Raw genomic sequence first — 24,928 nt, 5'->3', positions numbered from 1 at the left:
TGAAGAGCTCCTACACACTCAGTCTTTATGATACACGTCCCTTGGAGCAACAACTACACCAGAAGTAGGTCGACCAAAGTTTATGGAAAATATAAATGTTAGAATGTGTACATTTCTTTACTTAGTAATATAACTGTATGTGATAATTATCACAAACAAATTGTTATGGGCTGGGTGATAGTGAACAGAATGGTGGAGAGTCATGAATGAGTCAGAGAAAGAGCAATACTGTATGATTTCACTCATATGTGGAATTTAAGGAACAAAACAAACGAGCAAAAGGGAAAAAGAGGGAAAGAGAGAACGAGGAGAGAGGCAAATCAAGAAACAGAGACCTAACTACAGAGAGCAAAGGGATGGTTCTCAGAGGGGAGGTGGGTGGGGGATGGGTGGAACAGGGGAGGAAGGGTGGGGAATGGGGGGTGGGGGGTGTTCGGAGCGCACTTCCCGTGATGAGCCCCAGGTGTTGTATGGAGTGCTGAATCCCTACACTGCACACCTGAAACTAGTCCCTCACTGCATGTTAACCAATTGGAAATTTAAATAAGAACTTAAAAAGAGTTTTGAAAAGCAACGCATTCTTAGTCACTAGAAGTATCTAACAGCCAATGCAAAGTCAAGTTGAACTAGGTAACCATTATTTAGAATTCTGCTTAAGATTCTATACGAGAAAAAAGACTGGAAGGAAATGCAGGAGATTATTAGTGAATATGCTCTTTTAATGAACTATTTATGCCTTTTTTGGGGGTCTGGACATGAAAAATCACGTTTTTCTTTTATAATGGTTTTGAAAAGGGTGCTTTTTAAAAGTTGTTACTCAAAGGATCTATAAGGAGGGGCAATACAATTTATCGTTCAAACTGGAGCACTTTGGGGGAGGAAGGGGACATTAATAATTATGCTACGAAAAGGGCTACAGATTGGGACTGTTCTGGATAAACCAGGACATATGGCCACGCTACCAATATATTATCTTTCCATTGTTTATAGCAATACATTGTTATGACTGGTGACATCTGGGGAATCAGTAAAGTTATACATATCAGTATAATCATTTTCTAGATTCTGTTTGAGTATATTCCTTCCATTTTTGGGCAGGGGTAGCATTTTTCATCATACATCCTAAGTGAACATTTTCAAAACGAGAGCCTACCTTTGTTTTAGTTAATCACAGAAAATTAGATAGAACTGATTTTATATTTTACAAAGGAGTATGGGGTAAAAAAAAAAGATTTTTAAAAAATCACATGAAATAATCTAAGTATATATTTTTGCATGTGTATGAATGTAAATGATATACATTCATCCCATAATCTAGGAAAACCAAATCTAGACTAGGAAGGTCAAAGACAAAAAGGGAAGATACTCAGCAATTTTTTTCAGGCAAGCTGAGAAAGTAGAATGCTTCCAGGGTGGGAGTGATGGGGACGGGCAAGGCAGCACGACCATGCTGCTCACCTGTGTTTTTAAGTGGGTATGTTCTAAAACCGTAGGCTGAATGTCTCATTATAAAAAAGAAGACATGTTGCTTTTTTGCTTTGGAGCCCTGTGGTTATCTGTTTCACTGATAACTGTTTTACATGTTAGTATCACTTATCTCAGAATGATTCTGTGACTCATTTTTCAATTGCTGCTTCAAAAAAAAATTCAATAAAGCTAATTTTTGGACAGAAAAGCACTCAGTTCAAAGACTGAGCAACCCTAAAGTGAAGAAAAGCACCACTTACGTCTCCTTATCGCTGGTTCCTTTCAAGACATGTTGTAATTTTATAGTCAACCAGAAACACAGGAGGAATGAGAAAATAAACTTAATTTACAAAAAGAAAAGTATTCTTTAATTTATGTGAGGTGGATCCCAGAAGAGGCCCTTGGGTTTTGACTCCAAAATAAACCTCTGTTAACGAGTTTCCAGAACAGTTCCAGGGGAATCCATTCCAGGAGAGAACTTTAGGTGACAGTTAAGAAGGACAAAGGATGCAGACAGATTTTCTATCAGTCCCTGAAGACAGATCCGGGCAATTCTGAATTCTGTGCTTTGTTTTAAGAACAACTGCCAATGAGTACATTGTCTGTCTACTCTTTAGCACCCCAAAGGAAAAGGGGCAGTGAGGACCCAGCATTTTACTGTGGGGAGCAGCATAGGCTTTTAGATGCCCTAAAGAGAAAAGGAAGGCGTGTGTCATTTAAACATGAAAATTTCAGGGAGAAGCAACTGAATCGGGAAATTAAACAATTTTTGGTAGTAGGCAAATCTTTGAAGTCAATGAAAGAAGCCTTAAGAAAGATCGATTTCCTTTGCTTCACAAGAATTCAATCCAATTCTTTTCTTGGTAAGGAGCAAGGCCCCAGAGCCTGATAAAACCATACTGGGCGTCAGGTTTTTGGGGTGTACTTAACAACAGTTCAAGTGCATACACTTAGAACTAAAAACGTTTAGACTACGACTTTGGATAAACAGTGTCGCATAGAATCGTTACATATTTATGAGATGTTCATGCACTTCTCGTCTCTAAACCACTGTCATTTTTCCACCTTGGATCTAAAAAGCTCCCCCCCAAATAAAAGTCATGGGCCAGAAATCCACTGTGAAGAAGCTACAAGCATAAATAGTTTTACTGGTTACAGGTTGAACAGATTTCACTTTAAAAATACTTACCAAGTTAAGTGCTGGAGAAAGTTCTGTATAGGCATGTTAATCTTTTTTGTTTTAACTGAAAACTAGAAGCTTAGAGTATAATTACCTCTTTAATAATTAACAAAGAATTATTATAATCAGAATTAAACACTATCAGTGATGATGAATTCTATAAAGGAAGGGAATAATCAGGACCGTTAGAAGAGTATATACATTTGTGTTAGTTTAGATGGGGTGGGAGGGACCTGTAATTCTGTAGGTATATGCTATTAATTCTCAGGGTAGGGTGAATTTGGAGTGGAAAATTGAAGAGGTAAGTATTCACTCATTTATTTGCTTTATTTAGCTTTTCTCAAATTATATTCTTAGAGATTTAGTCATAGCCAAGGGGTAAGTTGCAAAGTTCAGGAGAGATAACCAAATGAAAAATTAACTCAAAAACGGTTCTACACTAAAAATGCAAGTAGAGGTGAACACAGCAAGGTAAATATTTACAAGCCTGACCACGGCTGATAATGTCTGTGGCGGGTATTTCGTTTGTTGAGGAGGAAGAAAACTGTTGAATGGAACTGTGAAATTCGGTTCATTAAATATTTTTTCACACCACTGTAAGACTTCATTATTCCCTCCTTCCTAAAATCACTGCTGCTTATTTTATTGCATGGAAATTCTAAATCATACAGATTGGGAATTTAAAATAGTCAATTATTAGGGGGAAATCAGTTTTAATTAGAATGTTCAGTTCTCATATAGAACACACTTCGAAGAGAGTACATATATGGAATTGTGCACTGTTACTACATTCATTCCGATGCCAAATACCCCAGCTCACTATTTGAAACGGAAGGGATTCTATATCCCGAAGCTTACCTCTCTGGGTAGAACTCAGAGGAGGAAATCAGCTTACAGTGAATTCCTGAGTCACTATTCCCTGTTTTTACGCCTTGTCGAATTTATTCAAAAGAGAGAGCAAGTCAACTGAGGAACTGAAATATTAAATTTGTTCTAAGTATGTCATTTCAAAGTCTGATTTTTAAAAGCGGAATTCACAATAGAATTCTCATAGAATTTCACCCGAGTCTTCTCTCTTTTCCTTTAAAATAAGCGGGTGAGGGCGATTTCGCCCGAGAAAGGGCGGGTGTCTCCCGCTCCGACCTCCCTCCTCATACCTGTCTTGCTCCTACCCCCACCCCTTCACTCCCCCAACTGAAGTATCAGGATAAAGATGGGCCATGTGGTCGCTTCGTTTCAGAGATAATCTGATCCAAGCCAGGTAGGTTGGGATACTTTCCGCAGGCTTGAAAAACAGCTTTACATTTTCTGATTCCTTGCTATTTAAAACAAAACTTCACACGCGGGGCGCCTGTTTCCCGACAGAGCACCACGCAGCCAGGCACACTTAATACTGAGAGGGAGCTTACCTTAGAGCCACGTTCATTAAAGATTATTTCTACATCTAGGATTTTGCCAAACTGCTGCAGAGACAAAAATAAAAAACATTTATTCATGGTCAGCTTTTTGACCACATACTTTATCCTCTCCTGAAAAAGGCACAGTTTTTTTTTTGTTTTTTGTTTTTTTTAAACTACTTATTCAACCTCCACGTTTCTTACTTGGCAAGTCCCAATACCAGTTTCTGATCTTCCCTCATCAATGAGCCGACAAGGCCTCCTTTTTCAGTTCGCCCGCTCACGCATTACCCACCTCTACCTGCCAGGAGCCGTTCTCGGAAGACCCTCACGGTGTTACCCTTTGGATACTTCCTCACGGACAAGAACTGGGGCTTTTCCTAACTACGTGTTTAATGTTTTAAATGTCTCCATTTTTAAGAAGCAAATCCTAAGCAGAAAGATAAATTAGTGAAGGCTGTTTTTCTTTTTCTTCTTCTATTTTTTTTAATTGATAAAAATAAACCATATTCACTGTAAAAGTCAGGAAATACAGATACATAAAAAGGAAAAGAGGAAACAGAGAACGAAGATCATCTGCACACCTACCATCTTCCCATTCTGGTTCACAGCCTTCGCCACTTTTTCTTACGTATATTTTGTTAAGGACGTATTTCCATGTATTACTCTTTTTTTTTTTTTTAATATGCTAGACAGCTTTCCAAGCCATTAACTCTACAGTGTCTTCTCATTCCTACAGACTACATGCTATTTTCCATCGTACTTAAACATTCGTGGACATTAGACATTATTTCATTTATTTATTATTTATTTCGGGACTGAACGTCATCAAGAACATTTTAAGTAATAACTCTGTTTTGTAATTAGTTAAATATGTTAACATTTGGGAAAAAGCTAGAAACACCAAGCCTAAATAACTGTGTTAGTGGCAGCTCAACGGCTAACTGGAGGGGCGTGCAGTCATCGCGGTTATGCGGAGCAGAGGCGTGGAGAAGGTGACAAGCCGGCCTGTTTGCCTCAATGCTTGGATCAACTGAATGGGAGGGGATGCGCAGGAAATCTCCAGGGATCTTTCTGCCCCCACTTTCCTCGGAGTACTGGCCTCACAGACCCAGTGATCTCTTTCACTTGGATTTTAAATCAGAATTTGGGAAATGTGAAAACACTAAAAAAACGAAAAGAGCAAAACAAATCATGCTTTCTCACTGGGCTGAATCATTACTATCTTTTTCAGAAAACATGTACTAAGAGCACATGTTTTCTAGAGTAAGGCTTCTGGGCTTGATTCCAGTTTCATCATTTAACAGAACATTAGGAAATTAAAGGAGAGAAGAAAATGTCTTATTTTAGGTAGGAGGGGATTTAATTTTATTTCTATGCCTATCCAAATAACTAAGATTGGAATGGTGTTTTAGAGTTTTCCTTTTACATTCTCTAATGCGTCTTTATGCCGTCCTGCTAGGATTAGGACTGCCTTCCTTTAATGGTTAAGGAAAATGAGGCTGACGGAAGTCAGCGGTCAAGTTCACACAGCTAGTAAAATGAAGCATGGAATCCTTGCTCTTCACCGTTGCTGGTGTCCTTCCAAGGGATAGGTGCTAACCACGCAGGAGACAGAGCAACTCTACCAGGTATCCCTTGTGAAGAACAATTTCTTTTTTCTTTTTTTTTCTTTCTGGACATAACAGCCTTATAGGAAAGGCATAATACATTTCAAGAAATCACTGATTAACTCGCCTAGGCAGATCTTCAATGGACACAATTTTTCTGACCTGAGAGAATACACACTTGTGACAGATGAGAATATACTCCATTTTCACTGATCTCCAGAGACTAGGACTCCATATTATCTCTGATAATTCAGTAGAGAACCTCATAACTCCTACTCCTGGGAAACTTCTTTTTAAATATAACCTCAATTCTTGAAGCTGCCCTTTATATATTCTGTTGTTTTCTCTTCTGGAGAGATGAAGAGTTGGCTACCTTTTTTCTGTGTAAAGTCTCTTCGAGTACTTCAAGAATGTTATTAAAACTCAATGCTGGCCTTGGCTTCGGTACAGAAAACACTCCAGGTACTCAGCTGTCAGTGACAAAATTTTGCTCCAGGGTCTTGTCGCTACGAAGTTGCCACGACCAGGACTTCACGCGGGGCGCCTGTTTCCCGACAGAGCACCACGCAGCAACAGTCATGAAGGTTTTTTTTAAAACCATGATCTCTTCTTTCTAGTTCAAGTTAAGAGTTTGCTCAAATGAAATCTGGCAACAGCGCATATGCCCGGAAAAAACGTAAGACTTCCAGCAGTCATTCACTTCCCAGTAACTTAAATCTTTGCTATTATACTATGTTTTCATGACGGTGATTTCGGGAGGAAGGGGAAGCTGGAAGAACACATCAGGGTAGCAAATCAAACACCTACATCTGATTTTAGATACTGGTCTTGATGCTGCTAAATTACAAGCAGGGAAGTAGAAATAAAACACAGGTACTATCCGCTTCACAGACACTAGGTCATTGAACTCGTAACACGCTGAAAAGGATTACTGTCTTTGTCCTGATTTTAGTACGGAAAGGCTCACGTCCCAGGAGACCCCTCAGTCCCAGGCAAACCAGGCGGCAGTCACCTCCTGTACATGAGAACCTGTAAGGTCCACGTCTAGAATGACAGGAGTGACGGCACTAGGTGACAGAAGTCCCTGAAGACCGATGAAAACACTGACTCACCTTAGGGTCTCTCTCAATCTATGCGCAGTCTTATCCTAAAGTCCTAATGACTTATTAAAGTACACTGGCCAGATTAAACTGTATCCTCACGGAAGGACTCCAGAGACTTACCCCAAACATCTGTCGGAGGTCGGGGTCCCGGAAGCGGAAGGGAATATTAGAGACGTGCAGCCGTTTAGGGGTGGATTTGCTCTCTGAGTTCTCACTACTTTGTGTCTGTGACTGCTGGCCATCTGTCTGGGCTCCCCCTTCCGTCTGCTAAAGTGAAGAAACAGACAACATGGAGCAAAAAATAAATAGATTACTTCAGGAGAATTCTGTAATCCCCGCCCAACCCCACATGTTCTTAAACAATTCTCAAAGTGTCTTTAAGCAAAAATTAGAGTTGTCCCTTCACAGGGAAAAAAACAAAACCAAGCATGTTACCTTGTTCAAATCGCTATCATTTACAATTTGAGTATTTTTTTTTTTTTAAGATTTTTATTTTTTGACAGAGATCACAAGTAGGCAGAGAGGCAGGCAGAGAGAGGGAGGAAGCAGGCTCTCCGCTGAGCAGAGAACCCGATTCGGGGCTCGATCCCAGGACCCTGGAACCATGACCCAAGCCAAAGGCAGAGGCTTTAACCCACTGAGCCACCCAGGCGCCCCTCAAGTATTTTGAATATTTACAGAACATTAATGAAATGGGAGAAAAGAGGAATACTAAGTGAACTGCCCAGGACCACGTGGAGATCCGTTAGATATGAAAGATACCAAAACTGAAGACATAAAAATGGTACCATTATTCTTAGATTCTTAGTGTAGTTTTCCATTTCTGAGATCTTTCTATTTTGAAAGTGAAGAGTCTGCTGTACGTAGTTGAGGTCACTGCATTTTTGGTCTATCATTTTAGGAAATAAGGGAATATCTGAATGTTTCGTTCCCTCTATTAGTTCCAGAGTTTATGACTATGGGGTCACCAAAGTATCCCAACATTATTCCTGAAGAGGAGACACCTAATGACAATGGGCATTTGGCTTCAACCTGAAGGAGCATCTACTCTGAAACCCATCAGCACTCTCCTCCTAATCCATGTGATTGCAGCTGACAAACCCGGCTGATGTCAGCCCAGGGACCCCCAGGCTCCTGTAGCCCAGAGCAAGGCCCCATTTACAAAATATGCTGGAGAGGCTTTATGAGTCCAGCATAACCTACTGGACAATGTAAACACTGGGTCTATGTACCCCCACAGTGAAAGGGCACATGTAAGCATGGGTGTACTTTTTTTTTTTTTTTAAGATTTTATTTATTTGAGAGAGAGAGAGAGAGAGAGATCACAAGTAGGCAGAGAGGCAGGCAGAGAGAGAGAGGGGGAACAGGCTCCCCACTGAGCAGAGAGCCCCATGTGGGGCTTGATCCCAGGACCCTGAGATCATGACCTGAGCTGAAGGCAGAGGCTTAACCCACTGAGCCACCCAGGCGCCCCGCATGGGTATACTTTTAAACCTCAATCTCTTTTGCAACATGGCAGGCTTTTTTTCCACCCGGTAAATCCTCAAAAAAGTTGCGACAGAGAGAAATACTTCTGACAAACATCCAACAGGTGTGATACGTTCTAGGTATTCAAAACACATTTATTTTAAAGTATTCATCTGGCAATTTAGGAAACTTATGTTTTCACTATTCCCTGTGAAGTGCATGCCAAACCGGAGGGCTCACGGAGCTGATTAAACCAAGAGTGGAACTCACTGTTCTTAGTCTCTCAAGTGAGTTACAACTGAGTCCCTAACAGATTCTTCTGCATGACACAGAACAGAGCCCTCCCTTTGACCCAACCTTCAAGTCAAAGAAACTGTGAATCACAGATACTTTTGGCTCAGAGACATTACCAACCATCTTGAAATGGAGTTTGAGACTTTAAAATATAAAGGATAATCAGGAATAAACCCAGAATGAATGCTAGCTTTTCAAGTGTCAATCGAAGTGATGGCAGCTTTTATCTCATTCCATTCAGGCCTTGCAGGTGGCTTAAATTTGCAATGATTCATTTGATATAAAAATAGCAGAAAAGGATAGAGCTATGAAGCAATGTTCTGCGAAAGTGTAAGGTTTTCAATCATCAATCTGGGCACAATGCAGACTAAACAAAACAAGTCCATTCAAAGACGAAACTCACTAAGTTACTGAAACAGCATCAGGGACACCAAAGCAATAAGCAGTAAGTATAAGCATCGACTACAACTAATGATCACCCCCAGCACCTTCAGACTCGCCTCTTACATCTCACAGCTGGAGCCAAAGTTTAAAACCACAAGATCTGACCTGCAGGATGTCAGTGCATCACTCTGACAAAAAGTTACCAGTTTTATATATAATTTACCCATGTAGTTCATGTAATCTGTAATATTATAATGAGATGGCAGGATAAATGAAAACTGATTATTTCAAAGTATGTTGCCCAACGTACTTGTCACTTCAAGTTTTTACGACCTTGAAGACACAATTTAAGCAGGATAGAAGCCAGATTGGATCATTTTCTGCCTTGTAGTGAAAACCTACATTTTAAGTTTTTTTCTTATTTAAGTAATCTCTACACCCAATGAGGGGCTCGAACTTAGGACCCCAAGGTCAAGAGTTGCACGCTCTTCCGACTGAGTCAGCCAGGTGCCCCTGCACATCTACATTCTTTAAAAGTACTAAATCTTTAACTCTAGGGACACTTGGCAAGTTGGAAAAGTAAATTATCATTTCCAAAATTCTCAAGTCTTCTGACTTACTGTTGTTTCAAAACTGCAGTTTAACATACACAGATAAAAACACATAAATCAGAAGCATGAATGAATGCTCACAAAGAAAATATACCCAATTGAATTATCAAATCAGATAGCAACAGAACCCCAGGAGCACCCTAGTCACTGTCCCCTTGTGAAAGGGTCCCCACTGCCCCAACTTCCAATTCAATAGATTAGTTTGGCTGTTCCTGAACTGGAACACAATAAGAAACAAAACAAAAAAAAGAAATAAAAGAAAAAGGAAAGAAAAGGAATTATACAGTATGTACTCTGTTGTTTGTCTTCCTGTACGCATTCTGTCTGTCTAATACACATACCTACTTTGTTGTAATTCATCCATTTTTCTTTCATTTTATAAACATATAGGACTTAACTGGAGTTGCTCCCAGTTTTGGGGTATTAAGGATAATGTTCCTGTGAATATTCTTGCTACATTCTCGTCTTTCAGTGCAAACAGCCATTTCTGTTAGGTACACATGCACGTAGGAGTGGATTTGCTGGGTTAAGGACACACACTAAGTTCAGCCTTACCAGATATCACCAGTTCTCCCAGTGGCTGTACTGACTTATTCTCGGCTGTGGATGGCTGTGAGAGTTCTATCTGCTCCCAGTATTGTCATTTTCATTGTAAAAATCCTGGCGGGAGGCAGGGGCACCATATTGTGGTTTTAATTTGCCTTCTCTCTAAACCTCAGATCCTTCCTGCTTCCCACTTAAGAGAATTTTGTTGAAAAGCGGGAACTCCCTGTGAAATAGCAACTATTTCTTCAGCCCATACTACATCATAGACCCTCCCATAAACCTTTTAATACTTACATAGTGTTTACTATTTGCCAAACACTGGCCTATGCATTTTATGTCTTTTAATTAATGTAATTCTTAACAACAAACCCTAAGAGTAGGTACTGTTTTTTTTTTTTTAAACACGAGAATGTAGGAGGTACTAATTTTTACCCCACTTTTCAGATGAGGAATCTGAAAACCAGAAAGACTGCCTAAGTTCTGGATCAGGGGTTCAAACACAGGCAGTTTGGCCCCAGAGTACATGGTCTTAACCACTATGTCATGCTGGAATGTATATGTACTTTTTTTTTTTTTTTAAGATTTTATTTATTTATTTGACAGAGAGAGAGAGAGATCACAAGTAGGCAGAGAGGCAGGCAGAGAGAGTGAGAGAGGGAAGCAGGCTCCCTGCCGAGCAGAGAGCCCGATGCGGGACTCGATCCCAGGACCCTGAGATCATGACCCGAGCCGAAGGCAGCAGCTTAAACCACTGAGCCACCCAGGCGCCCCTGGAATGTATATGTACTTTTATCTTCTCTAATGCTCATAATAATCTACAAGGCAGGCACTATTACTACCCCAATTGACAGAGGCAGAAAGTAAGACACAGAAAGGTGAAGCAGGTGCCCAAGGTCCCATTAAGTGGCAGAGCAGCAACTGAAAACCAGGTGGCTTTCATGTGCCAGCCTCCTGCCCATCATGGCACCCATGCTTCCTCCTTCTCATTAGAAGGGAGAACACGTGTGGATCCCACTCTTTTTCAGGACCCTCATGGGGCAGAGCAAGACCTCCCCTGGGCTGCAGGCAGGCACGGGGTAAGACAAGGAAAGCTGTACAAGAATGACATATATCCTATATTTTGAGGGGAGAGAAACAGGGCAGGCCACAAAGGGAGGAAAAATAAGACTAAGAAAACTGGCAAAGGCACACTGGCACTCACAGGAAAATAGCCAGACAGCTACTAAACGGATACTCAAAGGAGCAGAGGAGCAGACTTCTGCACACAATGGACATAGGAATATGAAATACACATTGGGGGTGCCTGGTGGCTCAGTCAGTTGGGCGTCTGCCTTCGGCTCAGGTCATGATCCCAGGGTCCTGGATGGAGCCCTGCATTGGGCTCTTTGGGGAGCTTCTCCCTCTCCTCCTCGCCTGTGCTCTCTCATTATCTCTGTCTCTCTCTCTCAAATAAATAAAATCTTAAAAAAAAAAAAAGGAAATATACATTGAATGTAATTAAACGAGATACTTCCCCATTCGACATCCCCAACTTTAAGTTTGCCTCAATATCAACTACTAATTGTTGAAATACATCAGACAGAAGAAGTACCGAGAAGTTTTTAGGCTGTCTCTCTTTTTTTTTTTTTTTTTTACGCTGTATCTTTGGCAAAGTGGACAGAAGAACTGTTTGTTCTGAGAAAAATCTCAGCATACACTACCGGTTTGCTTTATTTTCTATTGTTAGCTACTGAGCCACTTTACGGACTGTATAAACAACCTCCCAAGGTTCTGTTCTTCCCTTCTGTGGTCATTTTCTGACCTAATTTATTCACTGGGCAGGGGACGAAACAGAAGAGGCTGGAGTCTGTGCGCTGCAAGTTCACGGCGAGGGCTGCCCATGGCACCGCTGATGCAGTCTTGGGACTAGCGGCTCTCTATCTTTAAACAATCTGGCTGCCCCAGTGAGGTCTAGCTATCTGTCCACACCGCAGAGGAGCCTGGAGCTTTTTACAGCGAGAAGCAAATCAGATTTATAAGTCTCAAAGCCTCATTCTAGAAATGAAAACTAAAAATGTCTTGGTTTGATGAACTCACACTTTTAAAATTCCTAGAACTGTGAAGTGGATTAATTTTCTGACTTCTCTACGAAACAGTGGCAATATTTCCACTATGGACTGTGAAAAGAGTGTTCTGGGCAATATGAGATGAAGTATTTACTTTCCAAGTCTCTATCATAGTAACATTTAACACATAGTCTGTGATAGTAAGGAATCTCTTAATAAATTCAGAAATAATATACTTTGATTTATGGATTTTCTTCAATATTTATTCCTTTTGTTTTCTGAGATGACTTCATTTCTTATTTTCACCTCGTGAGGCTGAAGAGGAAGAAGAAGAAATTTCATTCACAGCAAATTTCTTGAGAATCAGATTCATGTCTGAAAACATCTACTAAATTAATCCATGTCAATGATAGTTTGGGTATCTAGGTTGAAATTCTAGGTTAATCCTAGGTTGAAAAAAATTCCTTTAGAATTTTGAAGGCAGCTCTAAAGCGTTGTCTAGTTTTCCATGCTGCTGTTCAGAAACCTGAAGGCATTCTTTCCTCCCATTCTCTCTGGTTTGGAGACTGTCCAGTGTGTCTAGTGTGCTATAATTTCATAATGATATCCCTTAATGTGAGTTTGTTTTATTCTAATCTATTTTGCTGGTAATTCTGTAGTCTCTTGTAAATTGAAAATTAACGTCCTTCAGTCCTGGGAAGTCTTCTTGAATTATTTTGCTGATGATTCCCACCCTACACATTTGGTCTTTCTCTCTGGAACTTGTATTACTGGACACTGGATGTTTTGGACTGGTCCTCTTATTTTCATACTTCTTTATTTCCTCTCTGGCTTTTGGGTCTTTTTTTTTTTTTTTTTGATAATAGGTGTTTAATTCCTTATTTGAAAACTTTGGGGCCAAATGGATAACAGAATTCAGAAGTTTTAGGATTTTAGGAAGGTAATGGGTATAACCCATAATGTAACTCAATCAGACTTGGGACAGTGATATTTCTTTATGTGCATTCATATAAATGTGACAAAGATATATATAGGTTGTGAGTTTTGCTGCTAACTTATGAAAAATCATCTGATTTTCAGAACATTTTTGGATTTTAGATTGTAGATAAGGGACTATAGACCTCTACTTCTTTGATCTCATCTTCCAGCCCTCCCACAAAGTTTTTACATTTTGTTGCCTTTTTTTCCTTTAAGATTTTATTTATTTATTTGACAGAGAGAAAGAGAGAGAGGGAGAGAAAGAGAAGCAGGCTCCCCACTGAGCAGGGAGCCCCATGAGGGGCTTGATCCCAGGACTCCAGGATCGTGACCTGAGCCAAAAGCAGATGCTTAACCAACTGAGCCACCCAGACACCCCTGTTGCCATGTGTTTAATTTCAAGGTTCATTTTTCTTCTCTGAATCCCATAGTCTCCACCCTTTTAAACTTCATTCTTGTTTAGTATCTTCAGTATCTTCTCTTTCTCTCTCTAAAGCTGTAGATTATTGCTTTGGTAGTTGTTTGGAAGTAAAAGTTTCTTTTCATTCCCAATTTCCTTTTTGTTTGCTTCTTTTTGTTCTCTATCTTGCACATTGTAGGTTTCCCTCAGGAATCTAGCTATCCTTGGTTGTCGGCTTAGAATTAAGAATCGAGTGGGGGGAGGTAGCTAAAAAAACTGGTAGTTCGAAATGGGTGGGGTGGAGGGGCATGAGGACTTGGACTCACTCCAGTTCGGTAAGCGACGTTGGGGGACCCCCCTGACATGTTCATCTTCAAGTCTTTCCTCTTGAGCCAGTTAGGCTCCCAGAAAAGAGTTTTCCAGTCTTCTATCCAGAGCTGTCAGTTTCTGCAACTTCTAAAATTTTTGTGGTGTAAATGGAATTATTTCTCGGACTTCTCCCACAACTGGCTTAGAAATAAGTTCGTGTGGGTCTGCTAAGCTCATCACTAACTGGGACATCTGCTTTCTAGCTTCCAAAATTATTAATTCTCCTATTCTTACTGGTTTATAGCCCCCAAAACACACAAACACAAAAACCATTTACTGCATTCTTGGAGGAAACAAAACTAGATGGGTGTATTCAAAACTAACCTGGAAATAACTCCTGTTTGATAAAACCTTATAATACCGTATGTATATATGCAACAAAGCTTATGTGTGTTTTGAGCTAACACGTATAAAATATTTTGGCAAATACCGCTTGCTTTCAAAATAACCTTTGCTTCTCAAGGAGAGCCTGCATTACAGCCCTTTGCCAATGCACACTTAAAAGGCTGTGGAAGAATAAGCAGAGACCTTGACAATGAGACATGGTTCTCAGCTAACAAGCCTATAAATATAAATACAAAGTTTTTTCCTTTCTCTGTTCTTCAGAGACTGAAACTACTCCAGATACAAGCTGAATATGATTAAAATATTTTGGAATAAGGAGACATGACAACTAACTGCAATATGGGACCCTGAACTGGGTTTAGAACAGAAAAAAAGGACATTAGTGGGAAAACTGGTAAAATGTGAATAAGGTCTATATTCTGCCTTAGTATTGTACCAACACTTCTTACTGCCTTGTTCAGAAAACTGTACTGTACCTATGTAAGGTAATGACATTAGGAGAAGTTAGGGGAAGGATTATGCAGAAATTTTTTGCATTATTTTTGCCACTTTCCTGTGAGTCTAAGTTTATTTCAAAATAAAAAGTTAAAAAGAAGGGAAAGGTATTTGGGGATGCCAGATTCTAAACCCTAAAGAATATTAAAACACAAAGAATGTCTAGTTGGTTTAATGACTATACACAAGCACAACTGTAGACAAATGCTTGTAATTAATTGTATTCAGTATGCGGGTTGGACCACTTATAAAGTCAGAAATGGGCTGAAAAGTCTATTCATTCCAAATTACTGGCATGGTGAAGAAAGAAACCCATTTAATCTGAAACCACTATTATGTACTCCCAAATTAGAAGCAATTTAACTTACAAATCTCCTTTACTTACAGAAGGTAAGCCCCATAAAGTGCCATCTCCTGCAGCAGCTTCCCTGAAGATCTCAACATTTTGAGAACAAAAACATGATTCCTAGTTGGGTTCCATTTCTTTTGGATGGGGACTGGTCTTCAGTTAAGATTTAAGCGGATCCTTCTCATAGGATGAATCAGGGATTTTCACAATGTTACAAAGTCAGTCACATACGGTATAAGGGACATGTTTCTGAAAACTGCAAAGTTCAAGACTAAACTTATCAAAAGATAGCAGATATTTCTCTTAACTGCTAAAAGTAGAGCTGCCTTGTCAATCGCCATGTATTTCAGACAGCTGTGAAATCAGGCAACGATTACCAAAGGTTTCGCTTGGGAATAGTCACATTGGTTCTGTTAGAAGAACCACACTGTGTCCAGGAGGGAGTCACCCATGCCAATAAGCCCCAGTTCAGCAAACCAAAAGTGAACTCCGTTTCTTTGCAGGGCTCTCCCAGAAAAGCAAGGGCCAGGTCAACCAATCAGACTTGCCTGCTCAGCAAAGGTTACCTGACCTGGCTCTGTACCACGTAAGGAAAGCAACCTTGCTCTAACCAATCAGCAAATGCCCAGTATAACTTCCTTGTTCCTGCTCCTTTCTGCCTATAAAATCTCTTGTACAGCTCTTCGGGGCTCCTTTCTACCTACTTAGATTGGACGCAGCCCAACTCACGAATCACTGAGCACGGCCAAGAAGCCCTGTGTAATTTACTCGGGAGAATTTTGTTAACAGTTAAAAATTTACAAAAAATGGGGACGCCTGGGTGGCTCAGTTGGTTGGGCGGCTGCCTTCGGCTCAGGTCATGATCCCAGTGTCCTGGGATCAAGTCCCACGTCGGGCTCCTTGCTTGGTGGGGAGCCTGCTTCTCCCTCTGCCTCTGCCTACCACTCTGTCTGCCTGTGCTCACTCGCTCTAACAAATGAATAAATTTAAAAAAAAATTTAAAAAAAATTACAAAAAATGAAATTTCATTAATTTTTCTCTATTACCTTATTTCAAATTTGAATGATTCAAATTTATATAAAAAAAGACCGTGATGTATCTTATACCCAAGAAAATCTAATGGAAAGATCACTCCCAAAATAGTTTTAAGCACATCTAAAAGCACAGGTGGAGGGGCGCCTGGGTGGCTCAGTGAGTTAAAGCCTCTGCCTTTGGCTCAGGTCATGATCCCGGGGTCCTGCGATCGAGCCCCGCACTGGGCATTCTGCTTGGCGGTGAGCCTGCTTCCACCCCCCCTCTCTGCCTGCCTCTCTGCCTGCTTGCGATCTCTTTGTCAAATAAATAAATAAAATCTTAAAAAAAAAAAAAAGCACAGGTGTATGCGTGTACTTCAAAAATCTCGCAGCAATACCTCCCAATGGGTAGAATGGCAGTTCTACAAGATGTTAACTGGTATTTTGCAGAAAATGGATTTCATGGTCAAATAAATGTGGGAAATACTAGACTAAGCAAAGTCAACAGGTTTCCTGTTTTCTCCCCAAACATGTATTACACATATAATTCATTCCTTTCTTTTTGTAGAGCTGGCTATAACATTCACTGATAAAGGTATGGCTCTTAGGGCACCAGCTCCTATGCAGGCGAGGGAAGAAAGATTCTTTCAGGAGAGAGAACTGGATGGCCCATTCATTTCATAAATCAAGGCTGCCTATGACGCCTTCTTTGAAATAATTATATAATAACAGTGTTGTAGCTAATGCTTACTGACATGTACTCTGTGCCAGGCATTATCTTCAGTAGTTGCCATTCATTTTCTCATTTAATCCAAAAAACCCTATCATGTAGGAACTATTATCACCATTTTTACAGATGAGGAAAATGAGCACTAGAGTTATAATTTTCAGATGGTTACGCATTTAGCAAATGGAAGGAGGAGCTGGGAGCTAAACCCAACTCTACCTGATTTCTGATCAGAGATTTCTGGGCTCAAGCACCCTAATCACAATCACAGTATTATGCAATAAAGTTTTTTCTAAAACAACTTTAAAAACCAAATTTGTTTTTCCTGATAAAATTTTAAAAAGTGGGTTGGGATACTTTTCATCAGGTCATTTTACATTACCTTAAAAAAAAGGGGGGGGAGGGACTACAACCCATGTTGGTCCACCATTTGAAGTATTTTTATAAATGTTTATATTGGAGTGTGTGATGGCTTAAAATGTGGTAGAATCAGAGCATATGAATTCCTTCTTCGAGAGTAAAAATGCCCTAATATGATCAAATGATTTTCTAAAGAGTGAAATCTTGACCCCATGCTTATTTGCTGAAAATATTGGTATTTCACATTGCTCAAACTTGTGATAGAACACCTGCGATATACTAAACATAAAATTATTTTATCTAATGCCACCAGCAGACACAATTTTTGGTGCATGGAAAATTGAATTTATGTCTCTGTAGAGCAATTCACTAGTCAAGAAAAATTACTTTTAGATTTAGTTATTTTTAAAAGAAATGCTTATGCATTTCCTTTGTGTATTTGAATACTGCTATGACAACCCAAATTCTGAGACTCTGGTCTTGTCTGGGCATTTAAATGTAAGCACACTTTTTTTTTTTTTCAATTAACTAGTAATTCAATTTTCTTCAGATAATATCTAGTTCCACCTTCTCAGTAGGTCAAAGTGCTATAAAAAGGAATTACAAAAGGCATCATTTGCGTATTAATATCATCATAAGCTGGTATCCCACTGTGAAATAGAAACCATAGCAAGTCACTTACTTTTTTAAACCAAGAGTGAGAATCATAGAAAAATTATATATAATGTAAAATAGGGAAACACGCATAGAAGATGACCTCAATTAAAAACTTTATCCTTAACTGAATGCTTCTTTAATATTTTAATGTACATTTTAGAATGAAAGATACATGTTTGTACATTCTAGGTGGAGTTCTTCAGTTTAAAGTCGAACAATCAGTGAAGCTAAGAAGACATCCCTGTGGATGCCTTTTATTTTTTATAATTTGCATGGGGAAGCAGAAGAAAAGCATTTGGCTGAAAGCAGATTTCCTGAGCTCTGTTACCAGCTAGCTATAACCTTCTGTGTTCAAGTCACTTAGAACTGTTGACCTCTTTTGCAAAAGGCAGGCATAAAATGATTTCTAAAATCCATTTTAGCTTTAAAACTCAGTGATTCTAATCAGTTTACTGATTTCAAAAAACAGTACAAGGTATTTATGAAAAACGTACAGCTCTTGAGACAGGTTAAGAAAAACCATGCCCATAAATGAACCATTAGTGCTTCTTTATCCTGGCCCTAACACAGGAGAACAGGAAAGGGCAGCAGAGCACAGAATTACCACTCCCAGCCCTGCTTAGTTCTAGTTGCTTTTGGCAGGGGAGGGAGTTGGTGGGGTGAGTAAGTAAAAGTAAATAAATGAATGAAGACACGCAAGGGAGAAGCAGCAATCATCATGAGGCTAACAATATTAACAATATGCTGAAAGGTGTCTTGAGTGTCATGAACCAAAGGGCAAGTTTCTCCATTAAATATATCCATGTCTGGGGCGCCTGGGTGGCTCAGTCGCTTGAGCATCCAACTCTTGATTTCGGTTCAGGTCATGATCTCAGGGTTAGGGTTAGGGTGGGATCAAGCTCTGCATCAGGCTCCATGCTCAGCAGGTAATCTGCGTCTCTCCTCTTCCCTCTGCCCCTCTCTCCTGCTCTCATGTGTGCTCTAATAAATTAAAAAATCTAAAACAAAAATATCCAAGCCTGGCTTGGAGTGTGGTTTTCTGTAGCAACTCTTGCACTTTCAGGCCAGCCTACAGTTTGCTCATGCATCGAGCTCTGAAACGGCCAAGATGATCACAGGCATCATAACTGGTAAATTGGAAACAATTGTGGATGGTTTGTGCAAGCTCGCCATCTTCTCCCTTTTATTACTCTGGAGGGGAAATGAGGGATTCTCCTGGGAGTAGATAGTCAGATGAGTAACTTCCTCTGTGCTCCCAGGCCTTCTAATTCTAGCTTGGAAGCAGACATGCTAATGATAATGCCTACGCTGCAGGCTGGGGGTAACATGGGCCACGACACGCAATGTGAGAGAAGGATTTGGGTTCCATGCTTCCCATTATGTTCCAGAAATCCTCACTTGGGCAAATGGACCCATGTTAAGGGCTATCACTCCTTGGCTCTGTTTTAGTCAGATACCAGTCCACAAGGCACTTGCAAGTAAGGGAGTCAGTGGGCAATTCCATGGAGGATGGTCACACTGATCTTCTGATAGAGAAAGTGACAGAAAAGCTGGCTTCAACTCCAAGAAAGGGCATGCAACAAAGAAAAGAAACTGAGGATGGTGGAAAACATGGTGCTCTAGTTACCTTTCATTCAGAAGTGTGCCTGAAGGCTACCAGTGAGGAGGGCTGTGGGGTCTACGGCTGACCCACACAGTAAAGGAGGGTCCCTCAGCTATGCCTTCAAATCTCTGCTTTACAGCCATCAACAACTCTGCTCAAATACCTCAAAAGAGGATATTAACATTTCCTACTAACCAGTCACAGACGCTGAACCTTTATGATTTCTTTTTTTCTTCACTCAAAAAACACTTATTAGGGTGCCTGGGTGGCTCAGTGGGTTCAGCCTCTGCCTTCGGCTTCGGTCATGATCTCAGGGTCCTGGGATCGAGCCCCACGTCGGGCTCTCTGCTCAGTGGGGAGCCTGCTTCCCCTCTCCCCACCCGCCTGCCTCTCTGCCTACTTGTGATCTCTCTCTGTGTAAAATAAATAAATAAAATCTTTAAAACAAGACAAACAAAAAACACTTATGAAACATCCATTATGCGCCACTGGGAGTAATAAGAGGGCAAGCTGTAACTCCCGTCCTCAAGGAAAACATAGTGGCCTAGGTGGGCAGAACGGGCACGTGGACACAACCCTCTGAAGCGGACTCACGAAGCCTGTCTGCCGCTCATGCTCCAGTCACTCACGCCTGCCAGCACGTGGAAGAGCATCTAAACACACAGCAGCTGAGGTCCTTTCTTCTCCGCAGGCAGGCGCGGAATAATCAGGACCCCTGGCTGCCAGCTCTTGGCTAACGCACAGTATGGGACAAACTGACTGTCAAAACAGGCTCTTGTCTAAAGGGCACAAGAAGCTTCTAGGCCAATGTGAAAACCAACTTCTGAAATACATTTTAGAAATAAAATTCCAGATCTCATCGCTTACTTCTCATTTCTGTAGTTTTTTGTTTTGGTTTGTTTTGTTTTTTTTGGTTCTCTCACACAAGATGAGACTATTCAAAATAAACAAAATCTCTATTGCACTATAGCTGTGGCTCACAATAATAAAACCACAAATCAAGGATATCAAAAGACAACTGATTTTAAAGATGGTTCTAGAGGCGCCTGGGTGGCTTAGTCGTTAACTGTCTACCTTCACTCAGGTCATGATCCTAGGGTCCTGGGATCGAGCCTTGCATCAGGCTCCCTGCTTGGCAGGAAGCCTGCCTCTCCCTCTCCCACTGCCCCTGCTTGTGTTCCCTCTCTCACTGTCTGTCAAATAAATAAATTAAAAATAAATAAATAAAACTAAAAGATGGTTTTTAAAAAGCAATTAAAGGGGTTCCTGGGTGGCTCAGTTGGTTCCAAGTGTCCAACTCTTGGTTTCGGCTCAGGTCAGAGCCTGAGTTGGGCTCTGTGGTCAGCGGGGAGCCTGCTTGAGATTCTCTCCCTCTCCCTCTGCCCCTCCCCCTGTGGTGTGTGCACTTTCTCTAAATAAATAAAATCTTTTTTTAAAAAGGCTATTAAAGAACTCTTTAAACCAGTAATTTCCCAAACATCTCTCATTCCCGTTCAGCATAATCCTGTTAACTAGGCACTGCTGGCTCATGTAATAGAGGGGGAATATGGGGTTTGGGAGGTAAAATGATTTATTCAAGACACAGTTCTTGCACTAAGGAGGACACACCCTGACTCCGCTCTCCTTGTTTTACTCAGTCCGCTGTCGTGTATTCTACTATGGCAACTTCTCTCCCATTCATCCTTCCTCTCCATAACTGCTGCAGCCCCCTGGTCCAGGACCTCGGAAGACTCTTTCCTAACCGGCCCCCTGCTTCTCCCCCACATCTGGTACACAACATACTGGTCTTCTGCAAGCACAGCTCTGCTCACTTGCATTTCCTGGCTCAAAAACCTCCGATAAAGTCATTTCTCAGCCGGGCATTCAAGTACCCTTCCGATTTGCACTCAAGCGACTTTTCTTCCACTTTATTTTCCTCTGTAACCACCAACCACCCCAAGCTTCAGGCTGCTGGAAACCGGAAACTGTTTTTATTCAAAGACATCTGATCTTGTCCATCTCTCTAACTCTGCTTTGAGAAACGACTTTCCCAATTCTTCCCATCGTGTTCTAATTCTGTGCAGGTTCCAATTCTAATCACTCTTCATAGGAAGACCAGGACCGATGCCACCTACCTCGAGAAGTCTCAGCTTCTCCTTCCTCAGGCCTCCCACCGTACCTCCTTTAACTACCCCGACCATCTGAGAAACTGCTGAGTGCCAGGCACTGTGGTAAGTCAGAGAATGCGAAGATGAACTAGAAGAACTTTTTCTTTAAAAGCTTACAGTTTAATTAAGGAGACAAAAAGGAATAAAAAACTACATCTTGTAAGTTCCACAAAAAGTGGTCAACCCAGGGGTCTACCTGAGCCTCAGTGAAGGACAAGCTTGGCTTTGCCTGGGACCCTGAAGCAAGCCTTCCCGGCAGAGCTGACACTTGAGCTGAGTGGGACAAGATGCACAGACGCCGGCTATCGGGACTGGAGCATACACATACGCTGTCTCCTGTCGCTGAGCTGGAGCTGGGGAATCCAAGTGGCGGAATGGAGAGAACGGACTCTGAACTCCCCTACTGCAAAACCCTCACGTGCACGAAGGACTAGTTTATGAACCACAATAAAAAACAGTGTTTGTGGAAGCAGGTTTTAAACAAAGTGTTACAGAAATTTAAGGAATCATTTCTTTGTAAATAACAAAGTTTCCTACCTACCTTTTGAATGTAATTGGCCATAGGAATTACCAGATCCATTTTAAGAAACATGCTAGTAGAGAGCAAAAGTTTACCAGAATAATCTATCATGTTGTCAAATCTAAGTTTTATGATGTAGTGCTCTACTGTTCGATCTCTCCCTCTATGCACACGTTCCCCCCAGAACACCCACACACTCACAACTGCCAAAGGCAAGTGGCTTAAGAGCAGTGAATTCACACTCCCATTTAAATGTACACATTAGTGCTCGCTTCGGCAGCACATATACTAAATGTACACATTAAACAAATAAGAAGTGTTTTCAACCAGAGCCTCCTAATTTCCCATTATCAGGATTAGGGATGGGGGGGTGGCCAGGAGAAACCCACAGCTCTGTCGGCTGAAAGTGGCAAGTCTGGTAGAGGCCCTAACAGGGGAAACACAGTTCTTCCGTCTTGAGCTTGTATTCTGACTGAGGTGAGTGGTGGAGCAGCCAGCAACGTGAAGGGGAGATCCTGGAAATGAGAGAATCACAGAGGAGCTAGATAGATACGCTCTCCTCACACCTGTGGCCAATGGTGAAACTACAACCACGAGGAGGGGACACATGAGAGAGCCCAACAGAGAGAAAAAGCTAAGCAGACCTGAGAACTGCTTAACTCTCAACTCTTCCCAATTCTTCCCAACCCACAAACAGATGAACTGACAGAGGGTGGAAGCTTTACAAGTTCAACGCGCTTAAATACAACCTCTGCCCAAATCACTGGCTGACCACCGAGATACGGAGACACAGGGTTAGCGCCTGGCCAGGCTAGAAAGTAAAAATGAGAGGGGAAAAATCACTAAGATTTTGTGCAGAAACAGCAGTGGCTGCACACCGTCGAGAAGTCACAGTCCACAGTTTAAGTCAAGCAAATCACTTGAAATATACACATATACACACACCTATACCTCTAAAAAAATACAACACTTCAGAGTTGCCGAAATATATTATTAAAATGTCCAGGTTATTAAAAAAGTTACAAGACCTATAAAGAAACAGGAGAGTTTGGCCCAGACTCGAGATAAGAAATGGACCCTTGAGTGGGTCTGGATGTTGGACTCAGCAGGTGACTTCAAAGTAGCAATTACACATGTATTCAAAGAATGAAGGAAATATGATGACAAGGAATCTCAACAGAGGAACAAATCACAAATGAGAATTCTAGAGTCGGAACGCACAGTGACTGAAATAAAAAATTCACTAGATGGGGTCACAAGCTGATGCAATGTGGCAGAACGAGGATGAGTGGACTGGAAGTGACGTCAACAGAAATTATCCACTCTCGTGAACAGAAAGACAAAACATCAAAGAAAAATGAACAGAACTTTAGATTCTGTTTCGATTCAGCTCAGAGACAAATAAACAAAAAAACCAGAACTTGAACCTGTGGGTGACTGACATCAAGTTCCCAACATATTTGTGGTGAAAGTCCCAGGAAGAGAGGAGAAAGAGAAAAAAACAAATAGTTGAAGAAATTGTGCTCAAAAACTTGCCAAATTTGATAAAAAAATAAGATTTAATCTACAGACCCAATCTCAACAGATTCCAAGTATGATAAAAACGAAGAGATCCACATCAGAGTCAAACGGCTCAAAGCCAAATATACACTGAAAATCTTGAAAGCAGCAAGAGAAGAGCAATTCATCACAGAAAGGGGAACAGAGGATGAATGGTGGACTCCTCAGAACCAGCTGGCTCTTGTCAGAGGCCAGAGGGCAGTGGGGTGACAGGTTTAAAGTGCTGAGAAGCGCTGAAAAAACAGTCAATGAAGAATTCTACAGCGAGCAGAACTAGCCTTCAAAAGTGAAGACAAACTGAAGATATTCCTAGATACACAAAAACAGAGAAATTTGTTTCAAACAGACCTAGTCTACAGAAAACACTAAAAGATGTCCTAGGGGTTGAAAGGAAATGGTATCAGAATACCACTCAAATCCACAGGACGATTCGAAGATTACTGAAAATGGTACCTTCCTTTGAGAATATAAGATTCTTTAAAGTAATAATTACAAACACTGTGTTGTTGCATTTCTAATATATATTTGTCTCCATCAATACTTATCCATTTTGTCTGATATTAATATAACCACTTCAGGTCTCTTATGATTACTATTTGTATGACATCTTTTTCCTTCATTTTGTCTCAAACTCTTTGAATCTAAAGGGTGTCCCTGGTAAAAAAACATACAACTGGATCTTACATGTATAATGTAGATGACAGTAACAGTACAAAGGATAGTGAGGAATGAAGCTGTATTAGACCAAAGTTGCAATATTTTACCAGAATAAGACACAAACACATGTGTGCACCGATGAGTAAGTGAGCGAGTGCATGCATCAGTAAATTATGATAAGCTGAAGATGTAATCCTTGATCAAGAACTAAGAAAATATAAAAATAACAACACAAATAACTAATTAAAAAATCACAAAGAGATTTAAAAGGTACAGTTAAGAATTATTTAACAGAAATCAGTAGAGAAGGAACAAAGGAACAATAAAAGATTGGAGACACAGAACAAGTAGTTACATGGCAGACATAAATCTATCCATATTAACAATTACTTAAAGTGTAAACACACTAAATGCTCCGATAAAAAGGCAGTCATTTTCAGATGGGTTAAAGATTCAGTTGTTGTTGTTTTTTTTTTTAAAACCAGAGACACATCTTCGATTCTAAGAGTTTGAGACAAAGATGAAGGAAAAAGATGTCATACAAATAGTAATGACAGAAGAGCTGAAGTGACTATATTAATATCGGACAAAACAGACTGAAGAAATACTGACAGAGACAGAGGAACATTTTATAATGAGAAAAC

General features: G+C 40.6%; 1 protein-coding gene across 26 annotated transcripts in view; it reads right to left on the bottom strand.

Moving 5' to 3' along the window:
* RBFOX2 (RNA binding fox-1 homolog 2) overlaps window positions 1-24,928 on the bottom strand; it is a 266,816-nt gene that overhangs the window by 27,473 nt on the left and 214,415 nt on the right. For 18 of the 26 annotated variants that reach the window (XM_080810613.1, XM_080810601.1, XM_080810623.1 and 15 more), the window contains 2 exons: window positions 6,878-7,024; window positions 4,057-4,110 (listed from right to left, as the gene is read on the bottom strand). In XM_080810613.1, the coding sequence (XP_080666739.1) occupies window positions 4,057-4,110; window positions 6,878-7,024 (201 nt within the window). The remainder of the gene's footprint in view (window positions 1-4,056; window positions 4,111-6,877; window positions 7,025-24,928) is intronic. The other 8 variants (XM_080810612.1, XM_080810619.1, XM_080810622.1 and 5 more) reach the window with 1 other exon arrangement.

Source organism: Martes martes (assembly GCF_963455335.1).
Source record: "Martes martes genome assembly, chromosome: 8".
Taxonomy (NCBI): domain Eukaryota; kingdom Metazoa; phylum Chordata; class Mammalia; order Carnivora; family Mustelidae; genus Martes; species Martes martes.
The sequence above is the reverse complement of the archived record's forward strand: the minus strand, read 5'-3'. Positions and strand labels throughout refer to the sequence as shown.